This window comes from Crassostrea angulata, chromosome 5, assembly GCF_025612915.1.
Source record: "Crassostrea angulata isolate pt1a10 chromosome 5, ASM2561291v2, whole genome shotgun sequence".
Lineage (NCBI taxonomy): Eukaryota > Metazoa > Mollusca > Bivalvia > Ostreida > Ostreidae > Magallana > Magallana angulata.
The window spans coordinates 55,655,702-55,680,097 of record NC_069115.1 but is presented as its reverse complement, the minus strand read 5'-3'; the positions used below and the strand labels follow the sequence as shown (position 1 = coordinate 55,680,097).

General features: G+C 35.9%; 1 protein-coding gene across 10 annotated transcripts; it reads left to right on the top strand.

Moving 5' to 3' along the window:
• Positions 1 to 911: 911 nt before the first annotated feature.
• On the top strand, positions 912 to 22,185 carry LOC128183795 (uncharacterized). 10 transcript variants are annotated; one of them, XM_052852951.1, is made up of 17 exons: positions 912 to 948; positions 5,164 to 5,807; positions 6,555 to 6,729; positions 7,349 to 7,375; positions 10,502 to 11,694; positions 12,936 to 13,139; positions 13,627 to 13,804; positions 14,091 to 14,266; positions 14,656 to 14,962; positions 15,169 to 15,909; positions 16,457 to 16,702; positions 18,125 to 18,247; positions 18,592 to 18,861; positions 19,916 to 20,117; positions 20,623 to 20,807; positions 21,011 to 21,056; positions 21,182 to 22,185. In XM_052852951.1, exons 1-17 carry the CDS (start codon positions 927 to 929, stop codon positions 21,240 to 21,242), a joined length of 4,800 nt encoding a protein of 1,599 aa, XP_052708911.1. In that variant the 5' UTR covers positions 912 to 926; the 3' UTR covers positions 21,243 to 22,185. The 10 variants fall into 10 exon arrangements, with proteins under 10 accessions (XP_052708911.1, XP_052708910.1, XP_052708906.1 ...); XM_052852950.1 differs by lacking the exon at positions 912 to 948 and adding an exon at positions 1,312 to 1,436 and having other exon boundaries at positions 16,457 to 16,651; XM_052852946.1 differs by lacking the exon at positions 912 to 948 and adding an exon at positions 1,312 to 1,436.
• Positions 22,186 to 24,396: the final 2,211 nt, after the last annotated feature.

Below are 24,396 nucleotides of genomic sequence, written 5' to 3'. Positions count from 1 at the left end.
AACCAGTGGCGGGTCGGGCGGGAGACAGCTGTGAAAGGGTTTAATTTTTAAATATTTGCTCGTTGGGTAAGCATTTATCATTGTTCGTGTTGAAGACACTGTAAGAAGATTATATATTGTCGTTCCTAGTTACAGAAAGGCGCAAGTTCCGGCAAAGTGCCGCGAATAATGTACATGTACATGTAGACTTGTAAGCGTTTTAAGATATCCTGAAATTCTACGGATATTGTATATTATTCTTGTGTGACAAAGTGGAGTTTGACGTTCAGAGTAAGCATTTCAATTTATTTGCATACTTTATTTGAAATATCCTTTACAGTGTTGAATTTAATTGTTTTAAAATAATTTTGATGGAAAGATAACGTAATACAGTGCATACATTCAATGTACGGCTATTGTAGATATTTACATTTTCAAGACAGCGAAATTAAAAGCAAAATAAGAAATATGTGAATGGTTAGCCACGGTCGACTTCAAAGACAAACACATGTTCGGACATAATAGGTTCATATACACTCTTATTGATAATCTCTCAAATAAGTTCCTATTCTATTGGCATGTAACAAGTACTTGCAATTTGTCAATAAGTTGGGGAAGAGATGGGGATTTGTTGAGGGTGTTTTATTCATATTGCTAACATTTTGTTCTATTTTAAATTTGTGTTTCAGCACACATCAGTAGATGCTACTTTTTAAGATTGGTCGGTCGATGCTTAGCGGTGCACCGTCGAGAGTTAGCAGGTGCCCGTTTTGGTAATTGTAACAGAGTACGTGTTTGATCTGTACGTAATCTGTTCATTGTTTGATCACCGATATATAAGTGATTGAATTACCGCCAATATTGAACTGTACATACAAAACCCCCTTTGTTACTTCTATAATGTAAGGCGAGAAATTTAATTAACTGGACCGGATCCATTGACGCTAATGCAATCGTTGTTTGTTGAAGGTAATTAATATGATTTTAGATGGAGTTCAGATAAAATGGGGAATGAGTGACATGTATACATTAGCTTTATAGTTTGTTTTTCTTTTTCATAAAATTTGAATGGGTCACTTTTATTTATAACCATACCAAATCTTCCGTATATTTGGTCCCCACTAGCCCGTATCGTCCCCCTTTTTTACATCCCTCATACAACACCCCCTTTCATAGTTTTCCCGTCAGGGTGACAGAGTGACTCTCGGTGGACTTGTTGGTGCGTGCTGATCTTAGGTTTTTGATCTTTTTTTGGCAGAGTTTTAACTTCATTAATACACAATCGGACTAATAGGCGGAGGTTTGACACAGGTAAGTCAAGTAGATATTTACACCAGGTATTACTTATTGTACCGACGACCAAGGTGGGTCCCAGTCACCATGCATGGACCTTTACCACGTTGAACAGTTTCTGGTTAGTCGGGTCCTTAGAGTCTATCATACCTGGAACATAGAACGTGAGTACTATATCCAACGTCGGGGGATGGGGGTCTGTTGGAATTCAGCTATTGTACATGATGTAAAATGTTGGTATATCATGTTCTAATTAACTACTTCGGATCAACTTGGGGTAATGAAAGATTGTCATATCTGAAAAAACCCTCTGGCAATTAAAATTTAAGAAGCCAATTATAATTCTACAATCAGGGTTGATAGCTTCCAAGTTGTACCACGATTGCAACTGACTGTCATTTTCCCAGAAACAATTTTACCACTTGTGTATGTATGGTCATTTATTATTGAAATCACCCATGTTAACGGTTAAATTGCGTGATTGTAAAAGTGTATCAATAATTAGGTAAACTGTATCCCATAAATATGTATAAGACTGCAACGAAACAACCGGGACGCCAACCAGTCGCTTTTTGGGGGTTGAGTTTGGGGGAGAGGTCGTGTTGATTTTATGTTCCTTTCTTCTTACTGTGGACGGGTTCGTCATTTTACACGTAGCAACGATTGCGTCGAAAGAATTTTAAAGGATTTTTCTTGTAATAAATTAGTGTTCTTTCCAAACCACAAACCCTTATCAATACATATTTGGTTTTAAGACGAACGTGCAAGGAACTTTAATTTTCGCGATTTAAAATCAGCGACGATGAAATGGATTTTTTCTTACATTAAAAGACATAAACTGTGTTTAAAATTCGGCAACAAAAGACAAATCAATACACAGCACTTTCTTCCTTGAAGTTTCAAAACCATTAATAGCTGTTTAGTTTGCATTTTAAAACACGTGTGGATGCAATGTGAAAGGGGATCAGAGTTAATTGAGTGCGATGGAAAAAAATGTTTGGGCAGAATTTGCATGTACTATTCGGGTCCGTGGGAATTTCCAGAGACCGGACAATGAAAGGAGAGTCTGGCCCCCACTCTAACCGGGTCCTATGTACCCCAAACCACTTTAAATTATTCATAAAACCTCCCCCTGAACCGAAACCCTTTCATCACCTTTTTATGAATTTTACAATCAATAATTCGTGATGAAAAATTAAACAAACATGTCAGGCAAAACGAAATTCAATAATGATAAAAAAGGAATCAATCTGTTTTTTATGTCAATACTTGTTTTGAAACACGTCCATTGATTTTTCAGTGTTAGTTTTCTTTGTTATTGTAATATCAATTCAAACACCCATTGGTCATTGAGGTGCAATGCAAACATTAACTCTGCATCGTTTTATTTCGATGTATAAGTTCCGACTCTAAATGCAGGTTTCTGACAAGAAAGTATAAAAATATAACCCCACATTAATAATTTCAAAATGGTTTGCTTTCAAAAGCTATCTGTATGCAAAACTGACATTACATGAACGTAGCGCTTTATATCTGGTATATTTTTATATGTACATGGTAGATTGATAAATACACATATGGTGCAATGGCTATTTAATTTCAAAAGAAACATGAATTAATTGCATGCAAGGCGACAAATTCGTGCTTATGGATAGTTATAGCATGGGTTTCCGTAAATTAGCCATGCATTGACAAAACCTTATATTTCTCTTGAAAAGACATTACGGACATTGACGCAAATTCTAGGCGTACTTGGAAGCATATGTATTCCACTTGCATTTAGTGTTAAATAGAAATGTTTAAATGAAGGAAATACTGCGACTGTTTAGTTATTTTTTTTTGTTCTGACCTAACATTTTTTCAACCAGTTCTAACAAAACTATCGCTATCTTCAACCATAAGTTGTCGACACACCTGAAATCGTACCTGAATTTAACTTGCATTATGTTGATTAACTTTTGATCTTGAAGGATGAGTTCATGCTACATCACTAAAATTTATCGATAAACAATTTCATTTGATTTCGTACCATTAAACAATATGCCAGAACAATTTTTAATCACAAAGGTTGTGCCGATCAAGCAGTTTTATTTGCAATTCTTTATATATTGGATGATCTACGATGCTAATATCGCTTAGCATGCACGAAAGGCAACCATTCGTGCCAAAATAGAAGAATTCATGAATATATTGTTTGCAGATGGAATTACTACAGTGTACCTAGATTTTCCAGTGGCGTAGGTTTGCAGAACAATCAAAGTTAAATTTGATCCCAAATCCACAATAAAGTTATTTGCAAAAGGACATAATCAGAGGAATACATTTAAAGTCCATTCGGACAATAACTGGGGCTTTTGTCCATTTGCTGGCTATTTAAAACGGTATTCGCAATTTTTTGAAGGAAAAAAAAAACCCTTTTAAATCCTCTTCTTTGGCAAGAAACTGAATTTGTTTTCCATTGAGATCATACAATGAGGACTAATTAGGGGCGTCCCGGAATGCCACCGTACACAGACAACTAGAACAGTTTGCGTAGAATCCTGGGTCTGTGATCAGGATCGATTTCCAAGGTATAGGCAAAGTTCTTGTCGGGGTAGATTTATACAGGGAAATATCGATTATTTACAAACGTGTGTTATTGTCCATTGTGATTACTATATCCATCATTCAGGTGTTATAATGAACGGCCCTACTAACGTTACGTAAAGGTGTGTGTACGCGTGGATTTGGTTGTAGCCTCCCTCCGGAACCTTACCTCCCAGTCTAGGACCAACAAACTGATAGGTCTGCTCCAGTGACCAGGTTAAACAAAAAAAAAAAAAAAACTAGATCGATTCCCCTTATCCGTGAGGGCACGGGGATATGATATCTATCTGTGCATGTTAATGTTCGTGTACACATAGATTCGTGAGGAGCGTACGGATAGGTCTCTGTGCAATTCTGTGACTGAATTCTTCCCAATGTTGTCACTGATGCAAGTCGCCGCCGCCTTACAAGGTATAACCATCGATTTAAAGGCCTCCTCTCAGGGCCTGATTAACTTAATTATTGTTTCACCTCCATGTAGCCTTTTTAATGAATGGCCAGTGAAGGAATTTACAGCTGCTATTGTTTTCTGATGATAATAATAACAACAGGTAAGGCCGTCTGCGAGCGGTTGGATAGAATTAAGGTGTAATATTTGGCCACCCGGTTCAGGATTAGCAAAAAGAGCAAGCACGTACATGTATGCCGTGTGTTCTCTCTCTCTCCTGGGACAATATAGCTTGTGTTTTTAATCGTCATAGCCCCTTTTCTGCCGAGTGTTAATATTTGATTAGTTTGAGTAGCTCTGACATAACCCGGCCCCACTTGCTTTTTATTGGGGTGTAGAGGTAGAGGGTTTAGGTACATGGATTTAGATGAAACATGGCAGACGATTGCACAGGTAGGTAGAGGCCTTTGAGATTATCTGGAGAGTTTTATCTTGGAATTTGTTTAGGGGTAGCGGAAAATAAATTATATTGTGGTTTTCTAAATTTAGGAATAATAGAAATTACTTGTCCTCTATACTGTGGTATAAGATATATAAATGGTTTGTTTATTTTATCGTACTAACCTCTGCTATACAAATATTTGGCTGTCATGCAAATTGCAAAGATATGCCAAGTTCTGTATATGTGTATACATTGTATTTTTACGAATCAAATAATAATCAGTTACAATTCGTATATCTGTATCCACATTGTAATTAATTAATTAAGATGAATACGTTATAATACTAATGCTTTAACCGTTTTTTTTTTTATATCTAGAGACTTGTTGAAATGTCATTTATGAACTGTTTGCATTTATATTATTTCATCATAGATAAGGTTAATTTGATACTAAACTGAAACGATCATCTTTTAGGGGTCGGTTCCCAGCAGAATCTAGCAGAAGAGGCAGAGGACAGCAAACAAAAGGAAACCACCCAGAAAGTGGATGTTCCCCAGGAGGAAGAGTCTTTGACTGAGGACAACAATAACATCGACCCAATTAAAGACGCGGAGACTGGGGGTGAGACTGGGACGGCCCCGGGGGTAGAGTCTCAGTTTGGCGGGTCTAGTGTGTTTATTCGGGACTCTGAGGACGAGGGAGATTCGGTAGACGCCGTGCCATACGTGGAAGACATCGAAACTGAAAGTAAAAATGTGGAAGAACAAGAGAATGGTGTGAAAAAGGAGGTGGATGATTCAGAAATTCGTGTGGATGTGGAAGAGGAAATTGTGATAAAGGCCGTGGAATTAGATATTGGTGATGATTTAGTGGAAAAGGAGAGTGTAAATAACGACAAAGAATCAGACGATAGTGAACATGAGGAAATAGAGGAAAGTGACGTCATTGATACGTCATTGGAAAATATTCTTGGAAACGACCAATCGCAAGACAATATGCCTGGCAGGGAGGATGAAGTTCTATCCCCATCGTTACAGAAAGCCACGTGTCGTTACAGATGGGGAAAAACTATACGCACCAATTCCCGCGATGTTGTCTTCTTTCCCTCCTATAAAATGGTACGCCTAGATTTTATAGATCTACAAAATGCGTTATCCTGATTATAAGACGTTTCCCAATTTCGAAAAAGACAACTTGACAGAATTTTATAAATAATAGATAGTATACACGTTATAGTCGTTGTTCGGTTTAGATTGCAATTTGTTGTTTGTAAGTAGTCATGGATTCTAATTACATGTACAGAAAGTCAGACGAATCGCCGGGGTGAAAATGGAAATTACACACAGCTATTGTAAACGTTGATTTAGTTTTGTAATGCAGTAGGATTTAATTTCGATTTCGAATTATAAAAAAAAGTTTTGTATTACGGCTATGCAAACAGTGTCTTGTTGAGTTTAAATAGTCAACAAGCCTGACTGTGTCGTATTACATGCTCATTATTCTGGCACTTGATCTTTCATACTTCCAAAGCTATGCCTATATAAGCGATAACTTCATGTTTTCAATATTACATTAGAATTTTAGAAAAAAGCAATTTCATGTTCAAAAAATCATTTTACCCGCAACACACAATTTTAAATGATATTGGACCTATTCTTTAGGCCTTTGCGTTGCAAGTGAGTAGAAGAAGCTACTCTGAGACTCCTTTTGTATAAGGAACTTGATGCCTACCGATGTGCGAATAAGGTCTATATTTACCTACAAAAATAAATAAATAAAATTATTGATTAAAACGGGCGTTGTGGAAATTAAATGTTTCAATGCCATTTTTTTTTTTTACCGAAATTTCTTTTAATCGTTTACAGGAGGAACCGATAAAGTTGATCTGGGATGAGCCAAGCGAGAGTTTTTTCTCACCTGAGTTGGAGGTAGCCACAGGTGTCTTCCGGGGAAACCTGGTCATCGACGGCGATACGTACCCCATAGAGGACGTCGTTATCAAACATTACACGTTCGAAGCGGATATCTACATAAAAGACGGTGAGAACACTTGCCGGAAATGTTTGGGTCAACCGTTTACATCTTGTTGATTTGGCATTCAGCATGAACTTCCTGTTTGAATCCCGCATCTTTTCAATTTGATTAACATAGTTAATCTTACAGTAATGTGTAATACGGACCCTTTGTTGGGTTAGACATACGTGTAAACGTTACAATCAATTGAAATTGCTTAGCGATTAAGAAATATACAAAAATAGAAGTTCTACTTCTCTGAATTAGAGGGGAATAGAAGTTCATCAAAAAACTGACGTTTTAGATAGGCATGGCAGTGGGTTTTTGACGATGGAATAGGTGACATGGGCTGATTTCAAATGGCTAAAGTTGCGTAGGATATGTCTTTAGGGATGTAAAAATTGAATTCAGAGACTGTAAATCATAAATTTATCGGTTGAAGAAATTAAAATTTGTTTCATTTTTAAGATAAATTACTACTGTATGCTTCACCGTATTAGCATCGCTGTAATGTATGAAATCATGACAATCAACAGTCTACTAATCAAACACTTGATTTTTTTGAAAGAGCCAAAGCATATTAAATAGTTCTCTCTACTGTGTAGATTCTGAGTATTATAAACTTTTTATGACTTTTTATATGCAGCTATTTTGAAGGAAGTGCATCGAAAATGTGAGTGCAAATGTGCATATGCATGTGTTAAACCATGGTAATAGTGGAAGAGTGAAGGGTCTGAGGGGTTAGATAGATACTGTGGTTTCATCAATATTCGTTGAATACCAATTTTCGTGGATTTCGTGGTTAAGTTGATCCACGAAATTAAATGTTCATTGAAGTGCAATTTTTATTAACATTTATTATTGATAGGGTCATTGGCAACGAATTTACGTATCCTTGAAACTGTGATTTTCACTATATCCACGAAAATTGATACCCTTGAAAATTAACGAAACCACAGTATGCTTCTTAATCATTCTAGTTCAATGTCAATTAGCTTAATGTTTGTCATAATGGACTGTAGAGAATCAAAACCTCCCATTGATGCTTAAATATTGATGAACACTAGCAATGATTATTCCATTAGATGGACCAAAATCTATTTACTAGAATATAAACTTGTGTATATTCTAGATTTACTTGAGTCTATTACTTAACTATCGGTATGCTGAATTATGCTTGATGACATAGCAGTCAAATGAAAATTAGAACTTCCATCTGCTCCCAGGTTTTTGATATGCGGATGAAAGTTCTAATTTTAATTTATAGATTGGTTGACACAGTCATCTGACATTAAAAATATTTCTTTTTGTAGAAAAAAATTTCTTGTATATTATTATTTTATTACAGGAAATTATATTTACTATAAAAAGAAATATTTTAAACATCAGGTGCCTTTGCTTGTTGCATATTAAGAGCTTTGGTAATAAACATTGAATTTTCTAAATAATAATTTAATATAGTTTTTCTCGCTTAAAGATTTTTTATTTCATGCAATTCATTTCTGAAGCTTTTACGGAAAGTTAAAACCCAGATATAGTCTGTGTTAGGAAGGCTTTTCAAATAGAATTCCCATAAATTTTTATTTCGTTGCTGCATCATGCAGTTCAAATAAACTTAGCTTTTTGGACCGTATCCTCTGTAAAGGAATGATCATAATTAAATCTGTTCTGAAGTTGACTACTTCTACAGCAAACATTGATAAACTTGCTTTGTCGTTACATGTGTATGTCAAAATGAATGTGATATACATGTTGATAGATCTAAACTGCATTAGTGACTTGGTTTATAGAATTATAACACCTTCTGTGTCAATAGGAAATTTAGAAGTTGTGTTTAATGAATTGTAAGTGTCATACTAATTAATAACATTTGACAGTGTTACCTATATAACTACACAATCTCTAATCCTAATTCATTAATATATATCTATAAGGTAAGGCTAACACAGGCCTGGAATTAACCTGAACTCAATGTGTACATGCAATCTGAGTTAGGTATTTAAATCCCACCCCCCTTCTACCCGGCAAATCTAAGGCCCGGTAACATGTTTTAACAACACAAAGTACTGCTCCATGTTATTCCTAAAGTACTTGGATTGATAGTGACTGTGTATATCGTTTTTATTGGAGTATAGTGATTATAAGTACCAGCCAGTTGAGGGATAGTGATACCGTAGGGTAGGTGTGAAGGTTTAAGGTTAAGATGACTATCTTTATGATATCTAGGTAGGTTTATTTACATGGTTTATCTTCCAATAAACAATCACAATTCTTAGGTCAAGTCACTGTAAATGGCTCATAATTTCCCATCGGCAATTATTTCCTTGTTCAGCATCTGTACAGAGAATCACTATTCTACTTCATTTATATGCATTTGATTTTAATTTGACTTTTTAGTTTAATCAGTAAATCTGATTTCTTTGTATTATTTTTAATAGTTGAGAATCATTTTAAAGTTGTTTATGTTGTATAAATGAACATATTAGCTTTGTGTGTAGAGGTAGTATATTACTAGTCAGTATAAATACATTTTACAGGAGAATTAATTGTATTTTACTTTCGTTAAAGATATGTTTATTAATAATTTTGATGCCTAAAGATGGACCTAACAAACTGAATTCTGTATAGGAGTGCCTTGGTGACCATATCTAACAAATATTTAGATAAACTAGATGGTACTTGAGTGTTAAAGTTCTGCTGGGATATCAGTCTATCTCTGCCCTGCTTTTGTTTATTATCAGCAAAACTAGAGGTGTTCTGACTAGGGTCTTTCAGCAGTCAGTGGATGCATCATTTAACTAATGACTTGTCAAAACCACCCAATATCTGTAGCTAAGGTAGATACACAGGCTAATGTATCATCAAGCAACTGCAAGCTAACAGCCTGAATTATTTTCATGACAAAGCTATGCATTCAAAAGAGATACAAAAGATTCCCCAAGTTTGCATGTTTATGTATTAGACTTGGTACAATTACTGAGAGGAAAGTGCAAATGTATAATGACATGAGTCTTATCTATAAATTCATTTTTATCTTATATACAGGTAGCATAATTCTTATTTATTGATAAGTAATTTATGAGCAGCGAGAATCAAATTTAGCTTTACAAGAGCATGGAGAATGTTTAAAGTTCACAACAGACATGGGGATACATTATAAATTTCTTTACATGATTGACAAAGAATCTCTTGAAGCATATGTTTAGTCTGTCTGTTATAGAAAGTGTGAAGCTCTCGTTATTGTGACAAGGAGCCGTTCCATACAGCCACTCTCAAAGTTGTTTGGAAAACCCTCACTGAACTTTCAGAGAAAAGGAAAAGTGATTTAGGAAATGACAAGCCATTGATAGATCTGTTTTATTTATCGGTGTGTCGGGCCTTTTGAAATTGTATACTTTGAAAAACAGGGTCAGTGGGAAAACTAATGTGTATGCCCTGACATGTATGGAATTCAGCGGTCCATGTTTGAAAAGAATATCCATTATCTGAATTATCAGTTGATTTAAAGTATTTGTAGTGGATTTGGTTCTTTAGGAACATTATTCCTGCTTTGTTAGCCAAGTTCACACTTTGTTTTAGAGGAAGATATTTTGTTGATTTTAATTAAATTTTAGTATAGTTGAGTAGGTAGCTGCAGTGAGGATGTGATTTTAAATACTTACCTTACATTTGAGACTCCTGAACATTTTTATACTTTTTGGAAGAAGGCATTCAGTCTAAAAGTTTCAGTGTATTGCATAGATTAATGCTTACCATGTATATTTCTATTGCAAATATTTCATTTATGGTTTAATTTTAGACATACTGGAAGATGAATTACCGGTTGACCAAAATTTGAACCAATTTGAGGATGAAGTAAGAGATACAGAAGAAAATCGTACAGAGGAGGACACAAACCAAGAGAGACACGCTGAAAATCAGGAGGAAATGGACCTCAGTCCTGAGTCTTCGCTCAACCTCTCCAGCAAGTTTGAGGAACTGGTAAAGAAGCAGATTTCTAATGAATCCAAAGAGCTAGATACACACAACCCAGGAGGACGGAGAACACCGATCGGTGATGTCGCCTCAGAACCCTTTCAAGATGGTGGGGGAAATAGATTTGTAGATGATGTTGTGGAAAGTCCTCATTCCTCAATGAGAAGTTCTGGATCACATCATGTCCCTCAGAAAACAGTGGAGGATATAATCAGAGAAGTGAATAGTGCTTCAAACAGTGCTGAGCATTACGGAAGTGAGGGTAGAAGATCTCCTATTAGGTCGGGGGAGAATTCCCTAAACGGCTCGATCCATATTGTAGAGGACGTGATAGCAACACAAGATATGAAGTCCCCACTTGGATCTCCCTATCACTCCGGACAAGGCTCACTCAGACAGACTCCTGTCAGGGACGTGTCACCAAGGTCACCCCAAAAGTCAATCGAAGGGTCATTACAAGGCTCCAACAGACAGACCCCCACTGCAGGCTTTGTTGATGATGTTCTTGGACAGTCCACCCCTATAAATAGGTCGGAGCATGGGTCAGCCAGACAGACCCCCTCCTCACTGAGGAACACCCCACAGCTTATCAACGATGTGCTACAGACGAGTGGAGAGAAGCTTTATTCAACTGGATCGGTCGGATCTGGAGGAAGCCGGCCCCAGAGCTTGACCAGCGAGCAGGAACTTAACCAGTACTTCGAGAGGGATGGCAGTCAGTCTGGATCTGTTCACGGATCCGAGAGATCAGGATCCAACAGAACTCCGGTAATTCCATCTCCGAATGCAAGGACATCTGAGCGTGCCCACAGCACATCCAGTCTTCCTGTGATTACGACACAGCAGAGGCTGTTGACGGAGCGACGGAGCATGACCCCAGACAATCACATCCGGGTCCCTGGGGAAACCTCACCAGCTTTCAGGGTGAACAATCCAGGTGCTAACAGGTCCAATGTCTCGTCTCGAGCCAGTGAGAGAACTATTACTCCAGGAGCTGTGGAGAATGGGTACTCTGAGGTATGTGAAGACTTTATAGAATTGGTTCATAGCATGGCCACAATTCATTTGTATGTCAGAGTTTTTAAATGATTTACATTCACAAAATTTTTTTTTTATAAAAGCACAATTCATATTCAATGTGAGTGTTGGGCTGAAACTAATGAATTCCAGATCTTTTGATTATGCTTAAGTCAACCAAGCCACCCCAAAAGACAACCAGTTTGTAGAAGATAATAGATGCACAATCATGGGCAATTTTATAATTAAAAAAAAAAAATCATCTGAATTCACCAAAATGAGGTTGTTCTATTCCTCCTAAAACTCAACTGATTTTATCATTTGGGTCATTTTAAAAAATTATTAATAATATTGTGCAGTATTACTGCTATATATGGGGGATATTTTGTTGTTATCTTAAAGTTTTACCAGTCATGTCTCTTAGAACTAGGAGGATAAGATTTAAGAATTTCATTGAAAAATCAGGTCGATTTGAAAGTTGATGTCCAACAGCTAGCAGAAAAAAGAATTCTAGGTTTAAAATATGAATAATATTTAATTTTTTTTTTCAATAATCACTGTTTGATGATTTACCAGTGGATGATTTATTGTGTGGAGGCACCTGTTTATACAGGCATGAATCTCCTCACCCTAGTCTGATCTTTACCTGAGTAGTAATGTGACCGATAGGCTTTGTTCATTGACTCACACGCTTACTTTAAATATTATTGACACACTGAGGCATGCAGTAAAGAAAATAAACAAAACCCATTTTTTGCATCATTAATTATGAATGTTCAGTGGCTTTAATTGAAAGATCTATAATGAAAAGTCATACTTCATAGCAGCTTAAAGGTATATTGTCTGAACATGCATAAAAATACTTTTACTAATCTGAATGTGGTATAACTGTAACCCACCATCAAACCATGAGAGTTACTGTGTAGAATATTCTATGGGAGGGTAATTTCCGCACTATAATAAGAAAACCTTTTGAAGTGATTCCTAGGCTTGACACGTTTCTCAATGTTTCAGGATATATGAATGAGTAGGTATGGATTATTTTACCTGGCAAGCAGGTGCCTGAAAGCTAATTAGTGAGATAGCATTGATCTTCTTGTGCGTGTCATGTGTAAATACATTTGTGAACTTCAGCTATATTTTTTGGATTTGTTGATGTGGGTGAGATGCATATTTAGATAATGCAAATATTGTTCAATTTTTTGAGATTTTTAACATTTCAAAATTTTGCACAAAATCAGGAGGCCCAAACCCAGAGAATCCATGACCTTGAGGACAACGTGAGGAACTTGAGGAAGTTGCTAAGCAGCAGGGAGGTCGAAGTTCATGACCTCAGTAATGAACTTAAGGAGTTGAAGATGTTGAATCAACAGTTGACTCAGGAATTGGATGCAGCCAAAATGAGGGAGCAGCGTTCATCTCCAGCCTATAGCAACATACAAGAGGTAAAGCATCAAAACAGTCTCATTAATTTCACAAAATGACTAAAGAGAGCCGAGGTTCTTAACTTTATAGAATGTTCTGAACAGAATCAGTTTTTAATTTTTATTGTGGAGTTGTGTATTTAAATATATGCTGTAGAGTTGTGTATGCAAACATGCTGTAAAGTTGTGTTTGTCAACATGCTGCACTGAGTTGTGTATGGGACTATATGCTGTAGAGTTAGGTATGCTAAAATGCTGCAGAGTTGTGTATGCAAATATGCTGTAAAGTTGTATATGCAAACATGCTGCAAAGTTGTTCATGCAAACATACTGCAGAATTGTTTGTGCATGCAATCATGCTGCAGAATTGTGTATGCAAACATGTTGTTATATGTATAATTAAATTCATTCCAGCAAAACTTAGATAAAATCATTTAGTATTAATTTGTCCAACACATTTTATGAATGTCCATGTGGTTAAACAGGGATACTTCTTTCTCTGTTGTAGTTGGAGAGGCGGTATAAGCAGGTGCTGAGCGAGAAGGAGATAATGGCGGGGGAGATTGTCAAACTTCGTGATCAGCTGGAGGAGATAGGGAGGGGCAGAAATGGTCAGCCAGATGGGCAGACTAGCGAGGGGATAAGCTACAACCCAAACAACCCCTATGTCTTACAGAGAAAAATAGGTAGGTACCGGTACTTAGATTCAGTAGTTGTAAGGATCTTAAGTGGACATGGGAGTCTTTGGAAGGAAACTTGTTATTGAAGAATTGTCAAAATATATCGGTGTAAAATGTAAGGATATATACGGTATATTTTTAACATAAAATTTTAAAATATTACAAATCAAATGTGTTTACACTGTAATTGTCAGATACCATAATTTGCACTTTGTACTGGTTTGAGAACATCTTTTACACTGTAAGGTATGGCAGAGAGTAAAGATAGCTGATTATGATCTTGTATTCATAGCGGACTTGGAAAGTCAGGTCCAGGATCTACACGAGGCCAATGAGACGGCGGTAGGGAAGCTCTCTCAGGCCGAGGAGAGAGTGGAGGAGTTACAGCGGGCCAATGAAGCCCTGAGGCTTGGTCAGGGGTCACAGAACCTTGACCTCCAGGAGGAAAACCAGCGCCTGCATGACCAGGTAAAGCACAATGATTGACATTGTTACCGTCCATGTGTGCATATACTCTGCTTTTAAACAAAAAAAACCCCATTACACAATGATAAAAATCTGATTCATCAGAAAAATCAATGGCATGCATTCCAGACTTGTCTGATAATATCGTTGAAAATCACCCACAGTAAAAGATTGACATTAAAGGTCTGACTACTATTAAAATCAATCAATACCCAATTAATATTTTTAAAAGAGGGAAAATTTTTGGTACAAATTACCCAGTACTGTAATAAATTACCCAGTACTGTAATATTTTGAACACTTTAATCCATCAATGAATTAAAGTCATTTGGTTTAAGTCTGTGATTTTATACAAGCTACATCAAGTATTATAAATGAATTTCATATTTCAGATATCCAAAATGTACGAGAAGGGATACGGTCATGGTGGTACTAGTACAGACTCTGAGCACAGGATACAGATAGAAATACAGCAGCTGAGGGAGGACAACCGGGCGCTGAGGGAGAGGAATTACAAGCTCCATGAGGAGAGCATGCAGGTCCGCGAGGAGTTAATGAAGCTGAAGGAGGAAGGTCAGAGGTCGCTGCCTCCACGTGATGTCAGGTCGTCGCCCCGGGATACCAGGCCACCACGGGACATCAGGACAATATCGCCGCGAGAAGTACGGACACCTCTACACTCCAGGGGATACAGTCTAGGTAAAACAGGGTGTCTTCAATTTGCTGATGAAGTATTCATTTAGTTTGTCTTTACTATACTTGCAGATCTGCAAAGTTATCCTTTATCAATATCTAAAACATCAAATGTTTCAATGAAATATGTAAAAATTCTGTCGTTAATATTTTACTGTGTGTTCTTGATACCGAATATAAAGTAAAAATTGCAGTTTTGTCTTAATTTGTAGAAAGGTCACTGGACTTAGGATCTGAGCGATTTTCCAAAGATAGAATTATCCCAGGCAGGCTTTCCTTAGAGCAGGAGGATGCACGCCTGCTAAGCAGTATACACAGACAGACAGACAGCAAGTACAGCAGGACCGAGGGCGAGACTCTCAATAAATACAGACCAACCCTGGACAAAAACAGTGAAATTAAAGACAGTGCTAACAAAGAGGAATCTTTGTTCAGTCGGAGTATACAAAAGGCTGAGACCCGCCTCCGGAGCAGTATCCAACGGGCCGATGCTAATTTCAGAAAAATCACAGATGGAGAGGATGCTAAGCCAAGATTTGACCGATTTTCCAGGATGAGTAATAGTCTGGACAGACAGACAGATCGAAGAAAATATGACCTTGAGGATACACCAAGGTCAGAGGGGTATAGATCAGGTCCCGATGGTGGTATAGGAGATAGAGAACCAATGTCAGCTACACTACCTCGCTATAGTGCATCACGGCAGATGGAGTCAGAATACAGGGAAAGGTCCAGGACACCTGATCCAGCATCATACAACACATACGCTATCGAAACAGAATGGCACCGGTATGACAGAGAGAGAAGGCGACGGAACGACATCCCAGCCAGTAAATCCTGCACAGAGCTGTCCAAACCTGCCTACACAGACCCCGCCTACAAGGAGGCGGAGAGATCCAGCACGTACCAACAGGACGGCAGGTCAGCGCCAAACTTCAACGACAGCAACAGAGGTAAGCCATGCCAAGTGTGAGGGCTTGTGTTAAAAGAGAATTTCAGCATGATTTTTAAAATTTCATGAGAGTGTAATTGTTATGTTTTGCATGTGAGTTTAATTCATTTCTGATAATGAGAGTGAAATTAGTCCTAGTTTTTGATTTTAGGAAATGCTATCATAGTTTCTAGGTGATAGTTATGCTTCATGTATTAGATTTAGGGTTAGGTAGATGTAAATTATTCAGAAGTTTATAAAATTATGTTAGAAAACCAATACACAAGTATACTTTATGGAACTGTCTGTTACAGGAATAACTACTTCTTGGAAAAATGGAGTTCTTTATATCAGAAGTAATTAACAAAGCCTCAATATTTCACTCTCCTTTCTATGACGTGTTTGGTTTTTGGCTGTGTCCATTGTAACATGTATCACATATGCATTTTCACACAACAGGTTTTGTTTTCTCCTTGCTGACCCTCATTATAACAAGATCTCACATCAAACACCCTTGCCTATTTGTTTACTGACTACTGTTTTCTTACTTCACGCATGCCTGGTTATAGAATGGTCACGGTCTGAGGCAGATCTTAGGCATGCTCACGCTCCCTATAGAGGGCGCTCCAGAACGCCTGACCTTGGGTTGTCAAGGCGACGACCTTCCTCTCCCGGGTACATGAATCTCCCATCACCAAGTCGCTATCAGCGCACCATTTATCTGCACACTGACCATGCCCCGCGACCTAGATATGACTGGGAGGGTAGGTTTGCATGCTCTAATTGCGGTCACCACTTTGACCGCAGTAGCGGAGGTAACCTACTTATTTATGTAGATCTGAAAGTGTTGTGGCACTCTCCGCGTGGTGGATATGTCATCCCGGGCACTTCTGGTGGCGATGTCGTTTGCATGTTTCTCTGTACTTATTTTATTAACCAGAACTCCTCACTTGTACTAAATACTAAATCCTTTGTCTTTCCTTCACTTACACTCTCTGTGTTACAATGTAAGAATCTTTAAGGGCATATGTACCTTCTCTTGCAGTTTGAAGGAAATGTTCATGCTCTTAAGGAAATTTAATGGAATATAGACATTGTTTCTGTTCAGTCATATATTTAAGTACCTTATGTACAACTATTGATCTCAATTACTTTAAATTAGCATTTAGCAATAAAAATCACAGCCAAGGGAATGTAGTTTGGTCAATGGGAAATGGTTAATACATGTACCAGTAAATTTTACATAGAACGTTTATTTTGTAAAGCACTTTTATGTCATCAAGTTAACGAGGCCATTAGAAATACATGTAATACTATTAAATTTTAGCATGTCATTAAAGCAGTATAAAACTATAGGAGAAGTAAAATTATAGTTGGCAAGTGTTCTTTGATTGACCATCCAAAGACAAATATTTGAATTGTTGTTGAACTACAACAGTAGATAGAAAACTGCAGTATAGACATAATACTTGAATTTTTAAAAGACAAACTGTCAATAATCAGAGCTTAACCTATTTCCTATACCTGCATTATGTTTTACCTGGAGCTTAACGTTCCACATTTGTAATCATTGGCTTGTGTGGCATTGTTCCTAACATTTAATCTAAAATCAGACAAACTTATCAATTTTTTGAACATTTTTTTCTCTGTGTACAAAAAGGGATTGGAAATTTAAGTTTGTTCAGCCCTAGCAAGGTTCGATCTTGTTAAATGAGCTAGCTGGGTCAACACGTTTCTGTGTGGTCAGTTGAGGTTTTGGGATTAGATCTGTTTGAGTTCTACTCTATATGTACTTCGGTAAAAGCTTTAGAATTCTTATTTTGAAAGTTTGCTTTGCTTCTTTAAATTATGCAGTCACATGATGTATTTTTGTGGTATTTAAATTTTGTAATAATTTCACTTTGTTGATGTAATTTTTTACCCAATACACCTAGTTAATGGAAAAGATACACCATGTATTGTTGTTATAGGATATTTGCACATTACTAACTAACATAATAAAGTAATTGATGTCAATATGCTTTAAAACTTATAAAATGCAATGCTTAAGCAAAGTTCTCCTTTCTTCAAAGTTTACTCTCAGTTGTTTAGTATACATGTATACGTAGATAATTTATACATAATTTCTTTGTATTTTCATTTCCTGTGCTTTAATTATCAACCTGCTTTCCTCTCCTTGCTTTAAGTATTTAAGTTGTATATACCTTTTGTTTCACTCGCCCTGCCTGCTTTTTCAGAGGAGCCCATCCCCCAGACATCAACTCTGTTGGAGAGCAGTCACACGGACTACCTATCGGGGTCCTACCACAAACCTGGCAACCCCGCCCTATCTGTGTACCAGCCCAGCTACCAAAACAAGGGTATGTCAATAGTGGAATCAATTTTGATGGTTAAACCAAGTTGAATACAAGTGGCCAGATAGCTCAATCTTTAAACATCACATACGCCACAGTAGCACCCAGAATTCAATTTTGTCTGTCATTTTTTTCTCATCCCTTTGCACATTGTTATATTCTGTAAAAAATTTTTAAAATAAAATTGGAGAAAGAAGAAATGGTTTAAAAATAACTTTTCATAAAGATATGCGTATGGTGTGAACAAAACATAGGTGCAATGTAAACATTATATGGCATTAAATCAGTAAACATTAGGATGAGAATTTGTGTATTGTACTGTACAGTGATAGTTTTGTTCTGTTGTACAGGGTACGATGGGATGAAAAAATCCTCGCTCTACCAGGACGGGGAAGAGAGCGATACAGGCACCGACATCCTGGTCAACACCAAGCTACAGGACATATCCCCCCGCCTCTCCCCCACCAACCCCGATCCCCTCCACCGGAGGACAGGCAGTCACCAGTACGGATACCGCAGGCGACGAGACTCCCTGGGGTCAGAGGGATCACTGTCAGAGGAGGAGATGGAGAAGCCGACGTTCTCCAAACACCCCAGGTCTAAATCTGCTGACGGAAGAGGTGGGTGGATTTTCAGTAAAATCCATACATATATACAAAAGGAAAAGTAAAATGGTGTAGAGAGCATCTGAACATAAGTTAAAACTAGAATATAGAATTTTAATTAAAGTAAGAGTAGGTATACATTATTAATAGAACAGTAATACATATAAATGACAAGGCTATAGCTAGAGAAGCAGTGTAATGGACTATGTGTAACGTTTTAATTTGATACTGTGTAAAATTAAAAATTTGAATTTGATTTTTTTTTCAAAAAGATTCTTTTGTTGAAGGGGTGCATTGTTTTATGAATGTTTTATCAACTCTTTTTGATAATTGATTAGCTTGATATGTTGAATTCAGCAGCAGTACATTATAATAAGAGTCTTTTGGAGGGAATAAAATATTGATTTAATTTTTTAAAAATCAATCAATAAGAACACACACTTGTAAAAAATAAACCATCAAAGAAAATGAAATCAATGAATTTGTAATTGATTTTGGTATATTTTGTCTCTGAGGATTACCTGTAAGTGCATATTATAAGCACACTGATAGGTCCCTTTAATTCCTACAGTAAAATATGGCTCTATTTAGGTAAAGAAATTGAAGTATATTTAAATAACAGAAAAATCAATATTCCGTTCGCTGTCGTTCACTGTTGCATGACACGATCGCTAAACCTATGTTGAGTCACTTGGTAGAGGAATTTAATCTAGAACTTCTTTGCATGGAATTTCGCTGATTTTCTAAGGCACCTGTTCACTTGTTTTGGATGATTTTGTGGAGAATTTTTGTCATATTCTCCTGCAGACATTCAAATTCTTGATTGTTATGGGTAATTGGGGCGTTGCCATGCCTAGCAACTGTTGTCTGATATGTGATTTGCCTATATTATTCTAACATTAAAGACTTCTGAAAATTTTCTGATCAGAGATTTAAAGAAAAATTGAGAATTCAGACACAATTGATAAAGTATTCATATGTAGAATCAGTTAATGATGCTTGGACAATTCAAGAAAATAGAACTCTTTTAGTGATTATTCTTTACTCATTATTTTTTCTCTTCTCACAGAATTATTACGGAGTTCCCTCTCAATGGGGATGGAGCGGTCAGGACCAGTCGGTACAGAAAGGTCAATGATTTTGATGACCCAACCCCTGGATCGCACTCTGAACACCAGGAACCCCCCACCCCCAACAGCAAACCTCCGAACCATCACCCCCGGCGTACTGACTACCCAACACAACAGAAACATGCTCGCTTCTTCTGCAGGGTATGTGTCCACATTGGTTTTTTGTTAGGATCGGAAAAACCGTAGAATTACTTTGAAATTCATCTCAGAATGTGGCAATATCTCCTTTTTTGCTGTCTAACTCATAACTGTCTTACCTAAAACTTACTGAGCTAAAGGAATATCATGCAAAGTGATTTGGTTGTGTTGGACAGCAAACACAGGGTCCTGTATATGTTAAAACTCAGATAAAGATGAAACATCATTTTTATGTTTTCTCTCTTTCCATTATATTTTCTTCTCTTCACTTGCTGTAAATAGACTGAATTAATATCAGTTCTTCAAAGAAATTACAGGGTACATTATACCATTACTTCGGAAAAGCAATTAATATGTATTTTTTTTAATCTTCAAGGAAAACTTGTTGATATTTTAATTTTCAAATAATAAAAAATTAATCAAATATAAACAAGTCCATCAGTATACCAAAACAAATACAATTGATGTATGTATACATAAAATGTTTACACTTTTTGATGTCTTTTAGCTCCCTAATGTCACTGACGACTGGACTTAAACCATTCTCTCCTCGATCTCCTGGAGACTTAAACCTAGAGGATGTGGTCAAATTCTCCAGGGCGGGGGGAAAGCTGAGTCAGGGGACGGTCAAGTTTGTGGGTCATCTACCGGGCCGCAGTGATGCCTACCTCGGGGTGGAGCTGGATAAAGAAGGTGAGGGTTGTTTATCAATGTGGAAAAAAATCTCTCTCAAAGGTCTCTCTCTGGATTGTTTCACAATTTAAAAAAAGTATTATTTTTATTTAGTATCATGTCATACACTTGTAATTTTTTTTTTGTTTTTACTGAAATGAATGATTTAATAGATGTCTGTTTTTAATTTCATAAATATAAACTTTCTCTTTTGTTACTTTCAGATGGGAAACATGATGGCAAATTTGAAGGAATGAGATATTTCAGATGGTATGTTTTACTGTAAAAAAATTAATGAAGATATATTAGAATTACACATAACATATTAAATATATTCTGAATTGAAATGATAAAAGGGATGCTCAAGATTTTTTATTTCTTTCTTTGTTTTATAGTAAACCCAACAAAGGAGTGTTTGTAGCTTTCAACAAAGTTGTGATGGCTTGGACAAGATGAGGTCTACTGCCGGTCTAGGAGTTATTTCCCTTTGATGCAGCTTTTGCTAGAAAAGCACACCTCACACAGTATATACATTGAAATACTTGTACTGGTGAACACTAAATCCAAAACCTTCAATCATCATTGCCATATCTTAGTTTTATAAAAATCACATGTATATTTATTTTCATACACATTTTTATGACATTTGTTAGCAACAATATTTATTGCTTATTGATGGTTTTTTATTTTCATTTCTTATTTTTGAAAGACTGAATTATTTGTAAAATCTTATTTTTTTAATGATATTTGTTGTACATTTTTTGATACACAAATATTCAATATGGAGGAAGCCAATGTCTCTACCTACAGCCATACACTGGCTGTCTGTTTGTCCGTCCATTTGTCTGTGTTGTTTTGGAATAAATGTTTTGGAAAGGTTAATAGGCGTTTGAAGCATTTATTAAGTAAGTGTTAGAATTTTTTGCTTGCTTTGTAGAACAGTTTACTTCCAAAGGTGTATGATTTTGAATAAGTATGTAGTTTACAATTTTTTTTACAGAAGAATTATACATGTATTCATAAACCTGTCATATTTTTATAACCTATTAATAAGGCTTTTTTTAACCTTTTAATAAAACCTTATAATTTCATGAATCCGTCCGTTTTTTAAATATTATTTATAATTACATCCGTCCACTTTGTATAGCCTCTGGTAAACCTGTTTCTTTTATATTTAGTCATTCTACAGAGGTTTTGAGTTGGAATAAAGTGCTTACTTTTGAATTACCTGCATGTATAAATGAGCTGTGATATAGTTTAGGACGTCAGAGAACTGACATTGTTTGTTTGTATTGTCCATCAATATATATCTAGTTTATGTAATTTATTTTTTGTTTGTGCAGACCAAATAATTTTATCTAATTCAATTGTTTTGAATAAATTGATTTACAAGGAGAAACCTTTTCTCTTCCTTATTTATATAGATCTTAATTAATCTTGTTAGCCAACCAAATCTACAACTAAATACTAACACAATAACTGAATATAGGATTAGTTTTTTTATTGAAATACAAATATTTAATCATTTTCATTAAACACAACACAAACTTTATACAAATTATGGTAAACACTTAAAAAAAATCTTAATTAAGAAAAATCACATACATTCAATGATAAGAATTTAACAATGTTTGTTTAAGAGTTATTCATTGATAACGTGGAATGATTTTTCTTCAGCCATTATACTTTTTTGAAAGCTAAAAATTTTATTATATGAGAAGGTGGTTTGTGCTATAGTCTACTACAACTGATCACAGCATAAAGATTTTTCTAGTAATTTTCTCCAATGATAAACAGATGAATCAATATACAAGAAAGGGTTTGACGTGGGCAATATAAAAAAAAATACAGTGAAAAAGAAGCCAAGACCAAGGCCAACAGATTATTTTATTAATGTTTGTAAAGGAACTAACTTAGAAAATATTTTCATATAGCAGAAGCCTTATACCTGTATATAATTCGAAAAGAAATCAGAAAAAATTAACAATCAGTAAAATGCTTCTATGATGACCAATTACATTACCTGCGCAATTATATGCATTTCTCACTACCTTTTTAGTTTATAATTACATTATCCACCAAGTATAACACATTGTATTGTTAGATAAAATACAGACAAAAATACAGAACAAGTGAATCTTTCAAGATGCATTAGACAATACTTAAAATTTTGCCGCTTTACATACCTTGTACATTTTTGTTCTTTTTTTCAATTGCCTATATTTGGGTCATTATATCACAATTTGCATTACAAACTTCAAGCTTTGCAGATAAACAGCAAATACAGTTGCAGTTATTAAACATAGTAAAGTACAGAAATGGATATTTTACAGGAGACTATATAGGGCACACATAAACATGAAATATGACATAAGAATAAAATCAAACCAACAAGAACACATATTAATTAAAGATATTGCTTCTTTATACAAGCAATAGTAAAAATCTTTGCCGAGATGACACATGATGATGTATAGCTTTAAAATTCTCATTGTTAAACAAATTGCTACTTTTGGATTTCGAGTGTAAATACCAGTTTATTTTTGAAACATTGCTCATCTGGAGAAAATTCATCAACAAACTTCCCAAAATGTTTTCAATCCCGGATACTAGGATTTCTTCAAGTCGTCAAACATCCAATGACTCATGATCTGTTTTTTTTTTTTTTATCGAAACTTTCTTTTAAATGCAATTGATAATAATATGCAAGAATAGTTATCGGCATTGCTTCTAAAGCTAAAACAGTCGTTGATAGAGTTTTAAAAAAAACATTTTCCCTCTGTGAACAGATCAATGAGTTCCGAAAGGATACGTTTAAAAATTGACGCTCTCCTGAGTTAGTATGAAACGGCGTCACCAGTCAATATGTAGTTAATGATGTGTTCACAGTTGTCCGGAGAAACTGAGTAACCGCGTCTGGCACTTTGAAGTGTCTGGAATCGCCCATAAGCGATTTAATAGTCATTATTATTCCTTGGATAACCATATTTCTGCTATACGAACTAAAATATCTTTCAAAAAGATAAAAGGAGCAAAGATCAATCATACTAATTTAGTTTTGCAATAGCGTTCATATTGTATACCGAAAACAAACTTCACGAAATTATATGTATGCCTTTTTAATTGTTTGCGGTCATTTTATGGGTTGCTTAAGTATCTGTATAATATGCAAAAAACCTTCATCGTCCCCGGAACAATAACTCTTGAAGCAATATTTCCGATAAACCCATAAAAGAAAGCTTTGATTGGATTAAAATATTGTTTTTTATCCTTAAAAAACAAAAAAGCAATTATCAATGATGTGAATATCACCCTGAACACAAAAAGAATAGCTTGTTTTATCTGTCGCTTAAAATCTTCAGAATTGATGGTATTGTCGTCCAAATCTCTTTTCAAGGACCTGGCTGCTAAAAAGGAAAAGAACCCTTCGACAATGAACGTCAAAATACAAGTGGCTCCTGTAACAAAATATCGGAACCAACGCGCTGCCTTTTGCAGGCGAGCCTTTGCATTTGTAGATTCTGTAACCTCATCTGGATCAAGAATAAGTAGGTACACCAGTGTATTAAGAAAACGTTGCTCATCTGGAGATACATCATTTGCACTGTTC

What these genes read in the sequence shown, in the direction of transcription:
- LOC128183795 (XM_052852946.1), top strand. Translation starts at nt 1,364, where the DNA reads ATGGACCTTTACCACGTTGAACAGTTTCTGGTTAGTCGGGTCCTTAGA. An exon ending in GAAGGAAGTGCATCGAAAAT is followed by an intron (nt 7,376 to 10,501) that starts GTGAGTGCAAAT and finishes GTTTAATTTTAG; the next exon opens with ACATACTGGAAGATGAATTA. An exon ending in CTTCAACGACAGCAACAGAG is followed by an intron (nt 15,910 to 16,456) that starts GTAAGCCATGCC and finishes GCCTGGTTATAG; the next exon opens with AATGGTCACGGTCTGAGGCA.